This window comes from Ceratotherium simum, chromosome 34 (assembly GCF_057802395.1).
Source record: "Ceratotherium simum simum isolate JZ-2026a chromosome 34, ASM5780239v1, whole genome shotgun sequence".
NCBI lineage: Eukaryota > Metazoa > Chordata > Mammalia > Perissodactyla > Rhinocerotidae > Ceratotherium > Ceratotherium simum.
In genome coordinates this window covers 11,812,636-11,830,527 of record NC_141933.1, presented here as the reverse complement: position 1 = coordinate 11,830,527, position 17,892 = coordinate 11,812,636, and the positions used below count along the sequence as shown (strand labels likewise).

General features: G+C 56.3%; 1 protein-coding gene across 1 annotated transcript; it reads left to right on the top strand.

Annotated features, from left to right (window-relative positions):
• Positions 1 to 9,491: 9,491 nt before the first annotated feature.
• On the top strand, positions 9,492 to 11,688 carry LRRC10B (leucine rich repeat containing 10B). The gene has a single exon (XM_087422819.1). The coding sequence runs from the start codon at positions 9,681 to 9,683 to the stop codon at positions 10,557 to 10,559; it is 879 nt and encodes a 292-aa protein (XP_087278945.1). The 5' UTR covers positions 9,492 to 9,680; the 3' UTR covers positions 10,560 to 11,688.
• Positions 11,689 to 17,892: the final 6,204 nt, after the last annotated feature.

Below are 17,892 nucleotides of genomic sequence, written 5' to 3'. Positions count from 1 at the left end.
CTTCCTACAGGGCCCTATGATAGGACAGTCTTGCAGCAGAGCCGCGTTCTCCTGGTGGGCTCTGGCACTGGGAGCAAGGAGCTGGCATTGAAGAACGTATTCCTGAGCATATACAAGGCATCTGGCAGCGTGGGGACTCCTGGGTGTGACAGTGAAGGCCCTGGGGACATGGGACAGTGATCCCTCCACTGTGACCACGTGACTCCCTTAGTGATCACAGGCTAAAGTCTGACCCTGTAGGGTACAGTCAGAGCTCTTTACGAGCAGCAGAAACAAACTTTGGCTAATTAAAGCAGAAAAGAAATTTATTAAAAGGATTTTGGAGCTCACAGAATGTTCAGGTGGACCTGAGAACACAGCTTAGAGGCTACTCAGCCGAGAACCATGGCCAAAATTGCCCCATGGACCCGGGCCTGTGATGACAGTATGCCCCCCACCCCCTCACTGCTGGGCACTGGACTGCTCCTGCTGCCACTGCCCCCACCCGTGCTCAGAAGAGATTCCCCACAGTCCCTTCTGCTCTACCGTCTCGCATTTCTGATTCAGAATCTGGGATGAATGCTTCTGATGGATGGTTCCCAGGTCACATGCCTGCATCCAACTTGCAAGGAAAGTTTCCAGAGTTTTCAGCTTCCACAGTAGGATGTGTGGGTTCTGTTTTGCAAGGCAGTTGGCGTTACCGCACAAGATTGGGGTTCTCTGTCGATGCGCATAAACAAGCCAATTAATTATGGCACCAGCCTTTGAGGGGAGAAATCAGCTTTTATTCTGCGAGATCAATCTCCAGGGAGACAGGGGGTGTGTGTCCTCAGATCTGTCTCCCCAATTCAGGATTTGGGGCAAAATTTAAGAGGTTAGGGAGAACAGGTTGTCACGTGGAAACGCTGGTGGGGCAGGTTTCAATTGGTGGGCTTCAGGTATTTATGGTAAGGTTTTAAACATTTATGATGAGGTTCTAAACATTTATGATGAAATTGGGAAGGAATTTTAACACCAGATTATCCTGAGCGAGGGACCCCTCACTTCTGATACGAGTCTGGCTTTCAAGTTCCGGTCGCGTCCCGGTCCTTGAGTTCCGTAGAAGGAGGATCTTTGGTTCCGAAGTTGTTTTAGGTCACGATTTTTCTTTTGCGCATGCCCTGGCTGCGTGACTTTGCGGTTTTTCTGAAAGACAATCCTTCATCACTTTGTTGATAAGAGATGGGGTCTGTTCGAATTGGCTCTAAACGGGCCCGTGGGTACATTGGGATTCTCCAACATAGGATAATGCAGGCACGCCCAAAGAATTCGAATATCCTTTACGCGTGGGTTGCCATCAGAAGGAAATGAGCATTTGCAGAGCGTCTCCTGTGAGCAGGGTGCCTTACACACCTGGCAGGGAGGCTGCTGCCCCTTACGGACCCTTTGTGAGACATGGAAAGAGATGTCCTACCTCAGTTGCCCGAATAGGATACCAATCTATGAGGTCCCTGATGCAAACGGGGTCCCTCGGACGTGGGCCTGTTGGGCTTGGCACCACCTGCTCAGCTGTGCAGGCGGCGGGTGTGGATTTCACAGGCACAGACTCAGGAGCTTGCTTAGAAGTGCACCTTGGTCTGTTTGTACCAGAACTCAGCAAAGACATTCATCTAGCTGCTCCCAGTCCAACTCAGTCCCCTCTGAATCTAAGCTCTGTCCATTTCAGACTCAAATCCAATCAGGTCAGGAATTCTGCCCCTCCTTGAGGATGTGCCCATTCCTGGAGCTCACTCTTGGGGGAGAGGCATCCAGCCATGTTGACGCCCCCTGAGATACTGATCTCCTTGGGTTTGGTCATCCACACCTGTCCTCCCCGCACCTGACGGGAAGCAACTGTGATACTCTGACCTCTGGTTGCCAGGTTCACACAGCCACCCCTTCAGCTGCCTTGCCTGGACCACGCAAGCAGCCCCTCCAGGTCCATCAGCCTGCTCTCAGCCACACCAAGTCCATCTTGGAGGTGCAGAAACTTCTGGATGCTGTCCCCATGACACGGGTGTATAGAAGATTCAGGGGTGAAGCTGGCTCGCCTCCATTTCTACTCTCCTGAGGCTTCTCCATACAGGTAGGGGGGCTTCTGGTCTCAGGCCAACCTGGTAAGGGAAGTGCAGGTCGCTCTGCCCTGGTGTCCGCCAAATGTACCCGGGACTTTTTTCATGCCACCCTCAGACTCAGCTCAGAGCAGGTGGGGCCGGGGCCTTTACGGGCCGGCATCCCCAATTAGGGGTGCTGCTCTGCTGCTTCTCTCCCTGCTGCCTGTGGAGCCTTTGTCTCCTTTTGGGTGGGGCCTTGGCTTCTGTGATGCCACCTGCCTCCCCACTCCACGGCTTACAGCATCAGCTCCCTGCTCTCCAAGTTCAAAGCCGAGCTTTCAGACCTACAAAAAATATTTCTCTCTCAAAACCCGGGTCTCACAAGGCTATCGTCTCAGCTCTGGGTTTCAAAGCCTCTTTTGCAACTCAAAGCCGAGGATTTGACTCTTTGTTCTGAGTTTCCCTTGGAGAGCGGGGGAATACAGAAAGCCAATTTAGCATCTGAAAGGAGGGGAATGGATACCCGGAAATTGTCTACAGCGAAGCATCAGTTAATATCACAAAACGATAATACCCAGCTCCCATATTCTCTCACTGAGGCTTCATCATAATCCTTCCGGGAGGATTATTATTCCAGGGGACAGCACCACTCCCAGGCCGAGGACCAGGGGGAGGTGAGCGAGGCACGTTCCCAGGCACAAAATTTAAGTAAGGGCCAAAAAACTAAGTTATCAGGATAAATAATAGTTTAATACAACCATTTAAAAAATCACAATTAATGCCAAAAAATCCACCATGAACAAAATATCAAAATTTCAAACAAAGACAGGATTAGAGCTACTGATTTTTCCTTTTGCCGCAGGCTCCAATATGGCTCTCATCACAGCACCGGTACAGATCCTGTCTTTTTTTTTTTTTTTTTTTGTGAGGAAGATCAGCCCTGAGCTAACATCCGATGCTAATCCTCCTCCCTTTTGCCAAGGAAGATTGGCCCTGAGCCAACATCGTGCCCGTCTTCCTGTACTTTATATGGGACGCCGCCACAGCATGGCTTGACAAGCGGTGCATCGGTGCACGCCCGGGATCTGAACCCACAAACCTCGGGCTGCCGAAGCAGAGCGTGCGCACTTAACCGCTTGCACCACCCGGCCAGCCCCCCCAGATCATGTCTTTATTGCATTAAACTATTATCTTGGTTACAGTCATGCACCGCATAACGAGGTTTCCGTCAACAATGGACTGCATATACAACAGTGGTCCCATAAGATTAGTACCATGTAGCCAAGGTGTGTAGTAGGCTACACCATCTAGGTTTGTGTAAGTACGCTTTGTGATGTTCGCACAACGATGATGGGCTTCTCAGAATGTATCCCCGTCGTTAAGCGATGCAGGTCTGTACTAAGTTTTTTGGTGCCCCTCAAATTTTGTTTCTGGGGCAAGTGCCCTACTCACCTCACCCTAGCCCCGGTTGGACATCATTCTCCAAATGTGAGTATCAAGGTTCAGAGAGGTTGAGTAGCTCAAGTGGCCCCAGGGGAACCTGTAGGAGAGCATTCTCCCCATTCATTCATTCAGCACATGTTTTTAGAGCAGGTACAATGCAGCAGGCACCCAGTCAACCACTAGGGAACGTCAGTGAGCAAGGTCCCTACCCTCAGGCAGCTTATATCTTAGTACAGAGGACACAGACTTCAAATAATTCGTAGCCCATTATTTATTTAATTATGATTGGAATAAGTACTTTGAAGGAGGATCGTGGGAGTTCAAGAATCTATAACATGGGGTCTTGATGTGCTCTGGAAGGATTCTCTAAGAGAGGGAGGTATTAGCTGAAACCTTAAGGATAAGCAATGTGAGCCAAGTAGAGTGGGAAGAAGAGGGACCATCATGCACAAAGGTCCTGGGGTAGAAAAAAAGCTGCTGTGGTTGAGAAACTAAGAGGAAGTGTGTTAGTCAGTCCAGGTTGTTTCTGTAACAAACAGTCCTTTTACATTACATGGCTAAAAATTTATTTCTCATTTGCTTCACAGTCTAATGTGGGTCAGTTAGCTTGTCTCCAAGTGGTGACTCAGGGATCCAGTCCCTTTCTACATTTAACACTGCAGAAAATAAAAGAGAGTGGAGGATTGTGCATGGATGTGGCGTGTATCACTTCTGCCCACATCCATCAGCCCGGTGCTCATTCCAGAGCCCCACCCCATCAGCCTGCTGAGTGCTCAGGAAGAAGAGGGAGAAAGCGGAAGTTGATGACCCTCGGCAGCCTGTGCCACAGGGAGGGGGACCGAGCCAGACAAGTCTTTGGAGGTCATAGTGGGGACTTGAGTCTGTAGTCTCGGAGCAGAAGATCCAACCTGCGCTTGCCCACAGATCTAGGAAGGTATTAACATAAGGGCAGCTGCCAGCCCTGACCACTGTGGCATCGTCCTGGGAGGAAGGAGCCATCATGCCCGGAACCTGCTTGGGAATGTGGAGGCCTCCCAGAACCCATTAGGATAGTCCGGTTCCTGTCCACAGCATGGAGGCGTGGCCCTGGGCACCAGTCAGATTCCTTCCCTTTACCTCTGTTGCCCCAGCTCTGGTGTCCCTGGGAGGGGCGGGGAGGATGCTCAGCTTTCGACAGACCAGGCAGGTCACTTTCTGAGCTCGGGTTCTGCGGGAATGTGATCCACAGGGTATGTCTGGGCTCCGGTTTCTAGGGGGGGTCTGGGAGCAGGTTGGCAGCAGCTGAGCTAGCCTCATGAGTTCGGTTCTTTAGTGAAGGGCACTGGGGCGACCGTGGGCCAGACACTGCCTGGAATACGCTAACAGGCAAACCCTGAGCCTAGACCACAGCCCTAGGATGCCCCTGGCTTGGGGGCCTCCTTGCTCTGTCCTCTGGAGCCCGTAGTGGCGTTCCCAGGCTTGCCCTGCGGGTTCTATGATGCCCCCAGTTGGGCAAACACACTGAGCTCTGGGGCCTGGGATCAAAATCTCCCAGTCGAGCAGTCCTGGAAATCTTTTTGCTGTTTGCAAGATGGGGGCAAGCATTTGGGCATTCTGAGTGGTCTCTCTAATTTCCTGCAACCAAGAGAGGCAATGAGACATAGTAAGATAAGCCTAGGCTTGGCAATAAGATGGGCAGGGTTTGAATCCTGGCTTTGCCCCTTACCAGCTGTGTGACCTTGATCAAGCTGCTTAACTTCTCTGAACTTGTTTCCTCATCTGTAAAGCAGGGAGATTTAGTACCGGCCTGGCAGAGCTGTGGTGAAAGTAGATCAGATACCTGTAGGTGCTCAATGAACAATGACCATCACCATCTTGTGGAAGAGAACCAAGTTGAGAGGTGTACAAGTTGCACAAATTCCTTGCGCCCAACACACACGATACACACACACACCCAAACACACACACACCTTTCTTGCTGCTGCAGCCAAAGGATCCCTTAAAATGTGTGTCAGATCGTGTCATGCTTCTGCTCAAAGGCCATGCCCCTTAGTGGTCCGCCCCCTCCTCACTGTCTGTCTCTCTGACCTCCTCTGTCACCCTGCCCCTGTGCCTCGCTCCCGGCTGCTCCAGAACGCCGGGCACACTCCCGCCCCAAGGGCTTGGCACTGCCAACCGCTCTGCCAGGAACACACTTCCCCCAGACATGTGTCTTCAGGGCTCGCTCCCTCTCCTCCTCCCCATCTTTCCTCGAAAGCTGTCCCGTCCATGTCCATGAGGCCTCCCCAGCCACTCTGCTTTCAATGGACCCCTCCTTCCTCCTTCCCTCTTCCTTGCTGTATTTCCCCCATTGCCTGATCATCGCCTGACACACTGTGAAATGCATTTTGTTGATTATCTCCACTCGCAGGAATATCAGTTCCACAAAGGCAGGAGTGTTTTGTCTGTTATGTTACAAGTAGGGGTTTAATGTTTGTTGAATGAATAACTGAGTGAAGGCGAGGACTGGTGCAGGTAAGGGGCGCGGGCCGTGGCATGAAGGACATCATCACTTTCCTTTTTTGCCAAATGAAGGAGCTGGACTAGACCCCGGGGGGGAGCATGAACCCATGGGAATTGTGCCCATCTTTGGGTGAGTTCCGGCCTCCATGCGTTTTTCTGCAACAGGGGTCCCTAGCTTCTTGCAGACATTTAACAGAGCCTGTGATCTCCCCCAGAGAAGCTAAGTACCCACCCTGCTCTGATATTTCGTGGTTGGCTCTAATAGGCTCAAATCCTTGCTTTCTAAGAACCTATGATGCTAACATTCCATGATCTCATTCAAGTCTCAGCGGCCACAGTGGTCCTGGCCCCAAAAGGGGAGGGGGAACCAGAGGGGACCTTGGGGGGGGTCAGTGTGGCGGGGGCAGGGCTGCCTATGGGGACACAGGAGTGGAGACAAAGGAGACTTCTCTATTCCATGTGCTGTTTCCTTCCTTTTATTTAAAAGAAAATAGATTCAAAGCAAGTATGACAAATGTGAGCAATTGTCAATGCTGGAGACTGGGGACAGGGGTGTTTATCACAGAGATCTTTGTACTTTTTCTGTATTTCAAAAATTTCCTTAAAAAATACAGATTTGGAGGTGGGCGGGACGGTTATAGCTCTTGATTAGGAATGGAGAGGCCACTTCTAGGGGCCCAAGGGACCTGTACTGGGGGCATTTTTCCGTGAAGGGGGGCAGAGGGGATGGCGGGGTGTGGGCCCATCCCTGGGGCTGTGGGAGCCGCCTCTTCTCCCTGCTCCCCACTCCCAGGTCTCAGTTTCCTGCTTTCCTTGGGAGGAGGGAAAGGCTGAGAGGCCCCATGCTGGGGGTGAAGCTAATTCATTAGTGACGCCTCGACAAGGACTGGGCGCCCGCGGTGCCAGCGTGATTCATCAGCACGATTGCCCCGCTGCCAGCCTGCGTGGGCCCGGAACGCTGGCACATTTTGCCGTTACCCACTGAGAAGGGCCTGGTGGGAGGCGAAGGTACAGGATCTACCGGGAGAGCAAGGAAAAGACTCGGAGAAAGAAGAGGGCTGGTCCTCTGTGCCCTTGAACCCAGGAAGCTCTGCCAGGCTGGTGCTGGAGTAGCAGGGGCTGGGCAGGCAGAGCCCAGGAGGGCTGCCTGGTGCTGGAGCATCAGCTCCAAGCATGTGGAAAGCAGGGCTGGTTGGGCTTCCTCCTCCACAGCGAATGTTCCCTCGGGGTAACTGCTAGGGGGGCGGCAGGGGGTGGGGGTGGGGAGGTGCTTATCCTCATCCTATCAGCCTGGCTGGGTTTTCCTCAGCTTACTGGTCTCAGAGGCATCACCTCTTCTAAAAAGTTCTCCCAGATGAGTAGAAGGGAGAGAGCTGGACCAGGGCTTAAGTGAGTTCTGGAAGGAGATTGAAGCCCCTCTGGCTGGGGCTCAGAAGCCTCCTACACCCCAGATCTGGCCTCCACTTACTCTCTGCCTGGGTCCCCTACCTCAGCCTGGAGAGCCACCTGCCTCTTGTCAGTCTCCCTCCCAGGACAGGGATCTGAGGCTCGTTCCTGGCTCAGAGCAATACCGGCCTCTGGGTCCCCCATCCCCTGCTCACCCCCTGACACCCCTTGCCCCATCACAACTGCTATGGCTCTGCCCTTCCGTTCCCTTATCCAACACATATTTATGGAGTATCTGAGCAAAAGAAGCCAGGAGCAAAAAAAGTAGGCACGGAATAATTTCATTTGTATGAAATTTGAGAACAGGCAAAAGTGACCCATGACGATCTACGTCAGGATCATGGTTGTCTCCGGGAGGTGGGGATCGACTGGAAGAGGCACACAAGGGAACTCTCTGAGTGATGGAAATATCACAGGGGTGTTTACAGTTGTCAAAACTTGCCAAACTGTACCCAACGATCTATGTATTTCACTGCATGTGAAGTTTGCCTCCATTTAAAAAAATGTTAAAAATTTCTCTTGAATCTACTATGTGCCTGCGCCTGTGCCAGAGAGGAAGGAGACAAACCTGCCTGCCCTGCAGAGCTTACATTACAGGGGGTGTGGTTCTCATCCTCTGATTCCACTGGCCACTGCTCTCTGCCATCGGGCTGGCCTCCCTCTCTGCCTGCAGTGGGGATGGGCATGAGGGCAGGTCAGAGGGCAGGATGCTGCCCGGAGGTCTGTCTGTCCAGTCAGTTACACAGGTCACACCAGTTACACAGGTCAAGGGGGAGGCACTGAGCCTGTATACTCCACTGCCTGGCTGTAACCTCTACTCACTCTGTGACCTTCAGCAATTTGCCTAATCCCTCTGGGACCACTTTCCTCATCTGTCACATGGGATTAATAATGCCTTCCGTATAGTTTTGTCATGAGAGTTAGAGGCTCCGTTGTGAGAAAATTCATTGCCACAGGTGGAGTAACCAGTGTTTCCATTTATTGGTGTGGTACATGGTTAAAGAGCACAGGCTGGAGGGGGTGACCTTGGGTGAGTCACCCAGCTCAATCAAACCTCTCAGAGCCTCAGTTTCTCCATCTTTAAAATTAGAGTAATGAGGGTACCTACCTTACAGGTGTGTTGCAAGAATTCAGTGCGATGCTCTTAGCACAGTGCTGGGCACAGGGCAGGCTCACGATACCTAGGGGAGTGTTTGTGCCGGGAGCTCTGGCTGGAGAGCTCTGAATCGGAGGGGAGAAAGCAGGGGCTAACGATGTTGGTGGGAGCATGCGCAGGAGGAAGGGTCACAGAACGAGAGTGGTCATCGTTGGTGGGGCTCAAAGGCGCTCAGGTGTCCCAGCGCTCTGCCCGCGGCAGCCACACACAGACCTCGAGCATAGCTAGAGGGACATGGCAGGAGATAGGGGTGTGACTGCACTAAGGAGGAACCTGCTGTGCAATCAGGGTGTCTGAGGAGGGGACGGGGGCGGAGCCAAGCCCTGGGTCCCCGCAAATCCTCAGATGTGACTCACCCTGAAAACAGAAAGCAACGCTGTTGCGAGTTACTAAAGTGACCCAGTCTCCGGGGAGGCTGGTCGCATGCCGCTGGACATGAATGGTTGGCAGTGATCGGCCTCCTCGGTCCCTCCTCGACATCTACTTGTCCAGAGTCCTGGGTCGCGCGCCGGCATTTCCTCGGTCCTCGGTTCCTTCTTCTTTGATTTGCCGCTCTGAGCGCACACAACCGCACGCCAAACGGCTCGCTGTGGCTGGAAGTGTAGACAGCACCGGACGTCGGGTCTGTGTTGGCACAGTGCCAGGCTTGCGGAGGTGGACCTTGGGTTTCTTTGGCGCGCGTTGGCTCCCGGGCGGGTCGGATGGGCCGGTGGGGGGCGGGCCCGGGAGCAGGGACCCCGATCGGGCGGCACCTTGGCTCCGCCCCGCCCCGCCTTCCCTCCGCCTCATTGGCAGCCGCGCGCGCGTCGGGGGTTGCCAGGGCGACGAGTCGCTAAGTGGCGAGTCAGCGCCAACCCGAGCCAGTCGGCCTCCGGCGGAGAGAGCGGGGGAGGCCGGAGGGCGGGAGGCCGAGCGCGGCGCGCGGCGGCGGGGCCCCAAGCGGGCGCCTCCTCCCGGCCCAGCACGGCCCCCCTCCCGGCGCAGGGGCAGGCCGGGGCGGGGGGCCCCGGAGCCGGTGCGGCCTGGGCCCCGTCGGGGAGGCCGGGGGTCGGCCAGGGCGGGGATATGCCGGGCGGCGGCGGCCCCGGCCGGGGCCGGTGACCATGGGCATCGCCGAGTCCACGCCGGACGAGCTGCCGTCGGACGCGGAGGAGCAGCTGCGCAGCGGCGAGCAGCAGCTGGAGCTGAGCGGGAGGCGGCTGCGGCGGCTGCCCAGCGCCGTGTGCGCGCTGAGCCGCCTGCAGAAGCTGTACGTGAGCGGCACGGGGCTGCGCGAGCTGCCCGAGGAGATCGAGGAGCTGCGCGAGCTGCGCATCCTGGCGCTCGACTTCAACAAGCTCGAGCGCCTGCCCGACGGCCTGTGTCGCCTGCCGAGCCTCACGCGCCTCTACCTGGGCGGTAACAGGCTGCTGGCGCTGCCCGCCGACTTCGCGCAGCTGCAGAGCCTGCGCTGCCTCTGGATCGAAGGCAACTTCCTGCGGCGTTTCCCGCGGCCGCTGCTGCGCCTGGTGGCGCTGCAGTCGCTGCAGATGGGCGACAACCGGCTGCGCGCGCTGCCCGCCGAGCTGCCGCGCATGACCGGCTTGCGCGGCCTCTGGCTCTACGGCAACCGCTTCGAGGAGTTCCCGCCCGCGCTGCTGCGCATGGGCCGCCTGCACATCCTCGACCTGGACCGCAACCGCCTGGGCGGCTTCCCGGACCTGCACCCGCTGCGCGCCCTGCGCGTCTTCTCCTACGACCACAACCCGGTCACCGGGCCCCCGCGCGTCGCTGACACCGTCTTCCTCGTGGGCGAGGGCGCCGTCGAGCGCATGGCCGAGCGCGACGAGCCCACGCCCCGGCCGCCACCCCGGCGCCCAGCGCGGGCCTTCGAGGATGAGGAGGAAGAAGACTTGCTTATAGGCGGTGGGGGCTCTCGGCCTCTGGGGCCCCCCAGGGGCAGCCTCCGCGCCCTGGAAGCCGCTCCAGGACTGGGCACCTGAGCCTATGCTCTGAGTGTTGGACTTCGGCCACTGTGGGAGGATGGGCTCTGGGAAGGTCTGTGGGACCGGTGGGCCCCTACTTGGGGCAGAGGAGGGACCACTTTGGGCCAGCTGTCGGGGACAGGTAGGCCTGGGGGCCATCTTCTTGGGTAGTAAGAAGACTGCCTCGTGGCCAATCTCTGGACAGTCCCTCCGAGCAAGAAGTCCTGGCCCTGTCCAGTCTCTGATAGAGTCATGGACAGTACAACAGAGGTGCCAGCTTCCTCCCGGAACCAGGGTCACCGCTGTCCACGAATCACCACCTCGGCTGAGTCCGGACGCCCGGGGCACCCACCAACCTCCCTCCTGGAGTTTGGGTCTCCTAGACCCACACTTTCTGGTGCAGGAGCCACTGCCTCTGGGGGGACCGAATGTCTGCAGGAGGCAGAACTGCCCTTGGAGGAGGGCCCGGCCCAGGGGCAGGGGCTTGGAGTCGGGGCCCGTGCCCAGGACAGAAATGGTAAACTGAGGCTGGGGTCCTAACACCACAGCTGCCCTTGCCCCTCCGCCAGGACTTACCGTACATACCTCCCTCTCTAGGGCCCCTAAAATTTGTACGGGGAAGCGAGAGCTTAGAAGGCAAGGTCTCCACTACTGCCTTTTATTCTGTTCTCTTCTCCCAGCTTGTGCCTGGAAACTTGCTGGGAGAAGAGAACTCCCTCCCTTCCCTACAGCCTGAGCCTTCCAGCTGTCAAGTTTGAAAAGAAGCCACTGTGCCTCTAGGGCCTCCTGCACCCAAGAGAGAGGCTCTCTGCTCTGAGAGGCTGCTCCAGCACCTCTCCCACTGCCTGCACTCTCCATTCCCTTAAATGGGCACCGTCAGGGTGGCTGGCACGGCGTGGGGCATGGGACGAGCATTGTGTGCCTCTACTCCGTCACCAGGGACAGCCCCAAGGGGGTGATGAGTGGGGCCTCGCTTTGCAATTCCCAGCGCCAGATCTTTCCCATCTAAGCAATAATGGGAGGAGGGGGCCAGAGCCAGGGACACTCAGGGACACTGTCAGGGGCAGGGGCCCCACTTGGTAATGTTTTCTTTAGGAAGACAAAAAAAACTGGCTGTAAACATAAATTATATTTCTTGGAGAAAGAATGTGCGTTTCCCACATGGCTGTTTATTTATAAGCCCTGGGAGCGCTGGGTCCCATCGCTGTGGGGACCCTGGGCTCTCTCTGGCATTGCCCTCTGTCCACGTGCCCAGGCTGGCCCCGGCCAACTGTCGTGTCCTGTCTCGGGAACAAGTAATTATCCTCAGTCACAAATGGCTTTGGCTGCTCGAGGCTGATCTCTGGTCTTGCTGAGTCTTACTCTCTGCCTCCCAGTGCCCCACCCCGCTCCCTCGGGCTCCTTCGGCTTAATTCTCAGGTTCCAGACTCAAAATGTTTTTGAATCTCCCTCAAGCTGAGCTGACCTTTCTCTATTCTTTCACTAGGACCAACCCCCTTCCTCCCCCTCTGTGACTCTTCTTCCCTCCTTCTATCTCCCTCGCTCCATTTTCCTCTCTCCCTCCCTGTCTTAGTCTCTTTTTGACTCAGTCATGGTATTACTTTCTCTCCTCATTGTTGGGAAGAAAAAGATTTAAAGAAAGGAAGAAAATTGTAAAAGTGCAAGCCTGGAGGCCCATGTCCCAGGAGAATTTGCTCCCAGGCCCCCCATCACCATAGCAACAGGGCTGATGTCATAGGAGTCCAAAAGGTCAAGCCCTGCCCAGCAGCTCTGCTGGCCACTGGGCGGGGCCTGGGTGAGGAAGAGTCTGGGGATGGATCTGGAGCAGTCACTTGCCAGCGTGAAGGCCTTGAATGGGTGGAAAGAGCTGGCGGGGTGGGGAAGTTTGGAGGCTGCCTCCTTCTCAAGGAAGAAGAGGGGTCTGGAGTTGGCTGCAAACCTTGTCCCTCCCAGGGCTCCTCAGGATGCCCCTGCACCCCCTGTCGAGGCTCCATCAGGGCCAGTGGACCTTCCTGGGGTCTGGGAACTTGAAGGAAAAATTTGAGATCTCAGATCACTCAGGCGGGTAGGAGCTGTGGCCCCCTAGAGACTGTCGTCTTGCCCTGTGACTCATATCATGGCATAGGGGAAATAGCCCTGGGCCTGGAATCAGAAGGCATGGGTTTCAGTCCTGGTTCTGCTATTGACCAAGTGACCTGAGCAAGTTGTGGCCCCCCTGGGCCTCAGTGTCTCCATCTGCACACAAGGAATTGGGTTTATTTAGATCTGAGGCTGCAGCTCAGTGCTCCATGCAGCCTGGTGTTTGTCTACCTTCCCTGCAGGCAAATCTTAGATGTAGGGGAAGGGGGATTGTGAGGCAAGCCACAGTCACCCGGGAATAACCGCCCAGGTTTCTTTCCTCTCTCTGGTCTTTTTCTCTTTACCTTTCCCTCTGCTGCACTCACCTAGGTCGGGGCGAAGGCCCTGTGATGAGTCCCTCCTGGGCCATCCTGAGGCCTGGTCCTGGCTTTGCTACTCACTTGCCCTTCACCATTGGGAGCCAGTTACTCCCAGGAAGTTTGGTTAAAGTGAGTGCCAATGCCCGGTTTGAGAGCACTATTGAGTGTCTCTGACTCCACATGGAAACAGGGGAGACCAGGATAGAAAAGGGGCTATTGCCAGGGACAGCTGGGCATCACAGCTCCCGTCTGTGATGGAGAGAGCACGGCATTAGGAGTCCTAGCCCACCCCTCCACCTAACTGCCTGTGACTTCTTGCTTGGCCTCGGGGGAGCAGGGAGAAGGTGAGACAAGTTTTGAAGGGGCACCTGTAACAACGGCCATGCCTGTTGGTCCCCGCGTTGTCAGGGGCGGTCAGCAGTGGGTGGGCTATGGGGAAGTAGGGCAGGAAAGCCCTGGAAGGGTTTTGTTTGTGCCAGAGATGCAGGGCAGAGGCCAAGGGAGTTGGCAGATTTGAGCAGGAAGGCAGGCTGTGGGGACTGTGATGGGAAAAGCAGAGACGTCAGAACAGACCCAGGGAGGGAAGTGACTTGCCCATAAATGGGTGTTAGGCCTCCTAACCCAGTGCTCAGTCCACACCACAGAGACCCCCTCTGTCCTTGGCTGGTGGTCAGGTCTGGGTGTGGAATGGTGGGAGTTGTAACCTGTTCTTCCTCGCGGAGCCTCCCGACAGCCAGATCTCCTGGCCTGCAGAACAGCAGCGATGGGGGCGGGAGGGTTGGATCCTTTCCTAGCTTTGTTACCAAGATCCCCCTCTTCCTGCCCACCCTCAGGGGCTTGGGAAAGCAGAACAGGGTGCTGGGGGACTGGGGGCCCTGCCCAGAAGCACCTCCCTGCCTCCAATGCCACCACATGGGCTCACTCAGCCATCTGTCCCAGAGCTTCCTTAAGACACTGGGGCACTCTTGTTCAGAGGATGGACGTTTATTAACACACCCAGGTGTGCCACACAGAACGTGTATTCAGACAGGGGTCCCTGCCCACCGGGGCGCACAATCTAAATGAGACACCACACATATACACAAAGGACAGACACAGGGAGCAGGGCATCTTCAAGGGACACAGATGGTCTGGGGTGCCACGGGCTGGGGCATACAGTGTGTTCAAGCTGTGTCCTTCTGGTTGTCTTTGTGAGGGAGGCAGAGGAGAGCAGCACATAGCCCAGGATGGCCTTCCAGAAAGCAGTGGAATCCAGGAGGGATTTGCAGGAGAAAGAGACACCAGAGGGCAGTGGTCCCAGGCACAGGGCTGGATGGCGAGTCTCTCGGTGTAGCATGGGTGAAGAGAGACCCAATGAAGTGGAGGCAGGAGAACGAGGCACAAAGTCCAGGAGGAGGCCCTAAACCCACAGCAAGGGGCTGCCACCTCTGCCAGGCCGAGCTGTCCCTGTTTTCAGGTCCAGTTTTCCAGAGCTGTTTTCCCAGAGAAAGCCTGAACAGAAGTTCTGGCAAGCAGTGCTCTTGAGGCTACTTACCTGACCCTAGGGTTCCCTCCAGTCTCTGGGCCAGAGATCAGAAGCCAAAAGAAAGAACCACCTTTGAATGGGACATTTAAACCAGGTTGTCAGGAATTGATGGGGGCAGGAAGGGAGAGTGCGGGCGGCTTCAGGTGGGTGTAGTTCCTGCAGCACAAGCAGGAGCTGCCAGCCCCATGTGCTGGGGAGCAGGAGGCGCAATGGCCCCCTTCACTCCAGGGTGGGGCAGAGGCCAGTGGGTGGGCACATGACAACGGAGGGGTACCCGTTCCTTCCGTGCCTGTAACAGATGTCCTTCCTTCTGAAGGACCCTGAGAGCTGCCTGGCCTCAGCTTCCCCTGGGCTGTGCATGAAGAGAGAAGGGGACAGGGTGGGATGGTTAATTGCTCTTTTGTGGACCCAGAGAACTGAGACGGGGAGGAAGGAAATGGCTTGCCAGGGGCCACAGTGGCTGGAGAAGGAAGACCCTCCGGCCCAGCTTCCCAGGTCCTCACACTAGGAATGGCCATGGTCTCTTTTGAATTGGAGAGACTTTTCTAATCCTAAAGGCTTAAACCAGAAAAGGGTGGAGAGAAGCCACAGGTCCAGCGAGCAGACCCGGAGCCCTTTCCTTGTCCCCACAGGGACCAGGAAGGAGGAGGAGACACTGGCCTGAAACCACAGTGGCCCAGCCGGAGTTCAGGTGGTGGTGGGGAAGGTGGAGGGTCCTCTTTGGTTTGTCTAACTTGCCTTGGAGAGTGATGAGAGTCCCCTAGGAACTGAGGGAGGGGATGTCAGGCTGGGTGAGCTAGAGGGGCACCCCTCAGACCTCGAGGAGACCCCACTCCCAACAAGCGTTGCTTCAGGCCTGATCCGGCAGATGTAGCTGCTCCCCTGCCTTCTGGGTGGGTTCACATTCTAGATCTGATGGGCCGGAAGGGCCTCACCACCAGTGAAGCCAAATCCCAAAGGTGACGAGGGAAAACTCAGCCCCAGGCTCCCCATCCCCCTCACCCCACTGCCTCTTCCCCTGGGGGGTGAGGGACTGCTGGGACCCACGGAGGAAACAGCCAAGGCCCTACATTTTCACGATCCTTTATTAATCAGAACGGGCCCTGCCACAAAAAGCAGGGCCCATTCCCACAAAAATATGATTTTGCAAAGAGGAAATCTTGCTGGCTTAGAGGGTGCGTGTGGTGGAAAAAATTGTGTATGGTTCTTTTTTCCTTTTTTTTTTTCTTCAATTTTTCTTCATTTCTCTTCGCTGCAAATTTTTTTGTGCGAGTGGGTTTTTGTTTTTGTTTTTTTATATAAAACACTTGCGCTCAAGGACTCAAACACAATACAGACAGCGGCCACCAATCCCCACCCCTGGGGCCCCAGCCAAGCTGGGGGCTCTGGGGGGCTCCCCTTGGCTTTTATGTGGCTGTTTTCCTTGTCCCTTTCCTGGCGTCTGGCGCCAGTGGGCAGGTGTGGGGTCCTGGGGTAGGTGGAATTTGTACAGCAGTTATGTGGGGAGATGGTCACAAGAAAAGATACCTGAACAAGGAAACGACCAAGTCTAGGGTGCCCACGAAGATGGCGGACGACGCTCATGAAGGGACCTGGGACACAGTGAGGACAGATGGGCCCAGGTGGCCTGGCTAGCCCTGGAGGCCGTGGGGGGAGGGGCGGCTGGGCCTTGCTTTCAGGCTACGGTAATAATACTTTGCTCGCGGGTAGCACCTTCAGAGCCCTCCCGCTTCCACCCCCAGGTCAGGTGACGGCGGCCTCACAACCTCCTTTATGAGGTAGGTGAAGTATTATTACCATCATTTTACGGATGGGGAAACTGAGGCTCCGGGAGTGGGGGGTGAGTTGCCCACCGTCCTGGGACGGTGGCAGGGCTGCGGTGCCCTCCCCCCACCCTCAAGTTCCCCCATTCTCTGTTCTCTTACAGCCCCAGACCGCCCCCGCCCTCATCCCATTCCACCCGCCTCCTCCAGAGCTAGCCCGCCAGGCCCTTGGCCCACCACTTGCCGCCCCTCCCCCGCGTCTGGGAGCTCCGACTGGGCGTCAGGGGTTGGGGAACCCCAAGCCCGGTTCACGATGTGCCTGGCTGGGGTCAGATTGGGAACAGACTCCGCCCGGAGATGCTCTCTGTCTATGATTGGCTAAGAGCTCCGTGGGCGGGGCTCGGAGGGTGCAGCTGCCCCGCCCACTCAACGCAAGTTGGTTCAGTCACCGAGGTTCTCTGCTGCAGGCGTAGGGACCTGGGGCGGTGGCGCGGGGCCCGCTCCCTCGCCCGCCTCCTGCGGGGTGGAGGGGCACAGGATCTGAGAGAGGGATGGAGGATGACAGATCTCCTCTGCCTCTCAAGGCTTCCGGCAGCACACAGCCTCCGGAGTCGCTGCCCTCCCATCCACGCTGGGGGCTGGGCCCCCGGCTCTCCCAATAAGGATCGTGCAGTGGGGGCAGACCCCCATTTTAAGCAAAGCTACAATAGAGAAAAATCTGGATTTACAAGGAATGTGGGTAACTATTTGCTTTACGTGAGCACTCTTCACTCTACAAAATGATTCGCCTACTTTGTACGATAGTCCTCCAGATCCTGGGGGAGGGGTGGGGTGGGGTGTGTGAAATTCACTGTAAGAAAATTTTGACCTGGGCACAAACGCGACCCGTCTACTGCACAGAGCAGAATGCTCAGCTCAAGGGGAAGCCTACTGTAGGAAAATGGTTCTCAAATGCCTATGCTCTTGCCGTGCTCTGTAAGTGGGGACCCTATCCAGAGTGTCCTTTCCTGGGGCGTCAGGCCCGTCTGGGGTAGAGCTGTGGTCCCAGACCACGGCCGCAGACTGTGGTGTCCGGGCTCCCCCTGGCGGTGCGTGCCAGAACGTCAGGCCTGGCTCGCGGGACCCTGCATTCGAGGCTGTCACCAGCTGTCTTGTTATCAATACCAGGACTCGCCTGGGGATGCGCGGGCTTAAGCAAGGATCATCCCGAAATCTGCTGTCTCCAAGGGGAAGCCAGTTCTAGTCTCTGCAGCAGCTGAGGCGGAGACACCACAGCTTCTTTGTGTGGGGCTATCTCAGAACTCATAGAATCCTGGAATTTTCCCTGCTTCCTTGGCCTGAACTAAGAGGGGCAGAAGGAGCTGCTCTGAGGGACCAGGCGCAGTAGGGAAGGTGAGAAGACATTCCGGGGAAGGTCGGGTGATGGAAGATCAGAAACCAGGGGATGGAGGGGTGGAGTGTGCAGATGGGGAGGTGTGCACAGAGAGACGAGGAAGGGGAAGGAAGCGAGCAAACGTGGAGAATATCGCCAGCGTGGCTGGGATATGAGATCTGGGAAGGCGGAGGGTGTCTTTGGATGAGGGTGTTAGGGAAGAGACCTAGTGGGGGCTCAAGACCCCTGAGAA

Bases quoted from the DNA above. Each gene is read 5' to 3' on its own strand.
- LRRC10B (XM_087422819.1), top strand. From the start codon at position 9,681: ATGGGCATCGCCGAGTCCACGCCGGACGAGCTGCCGTCGGACGCGGAG.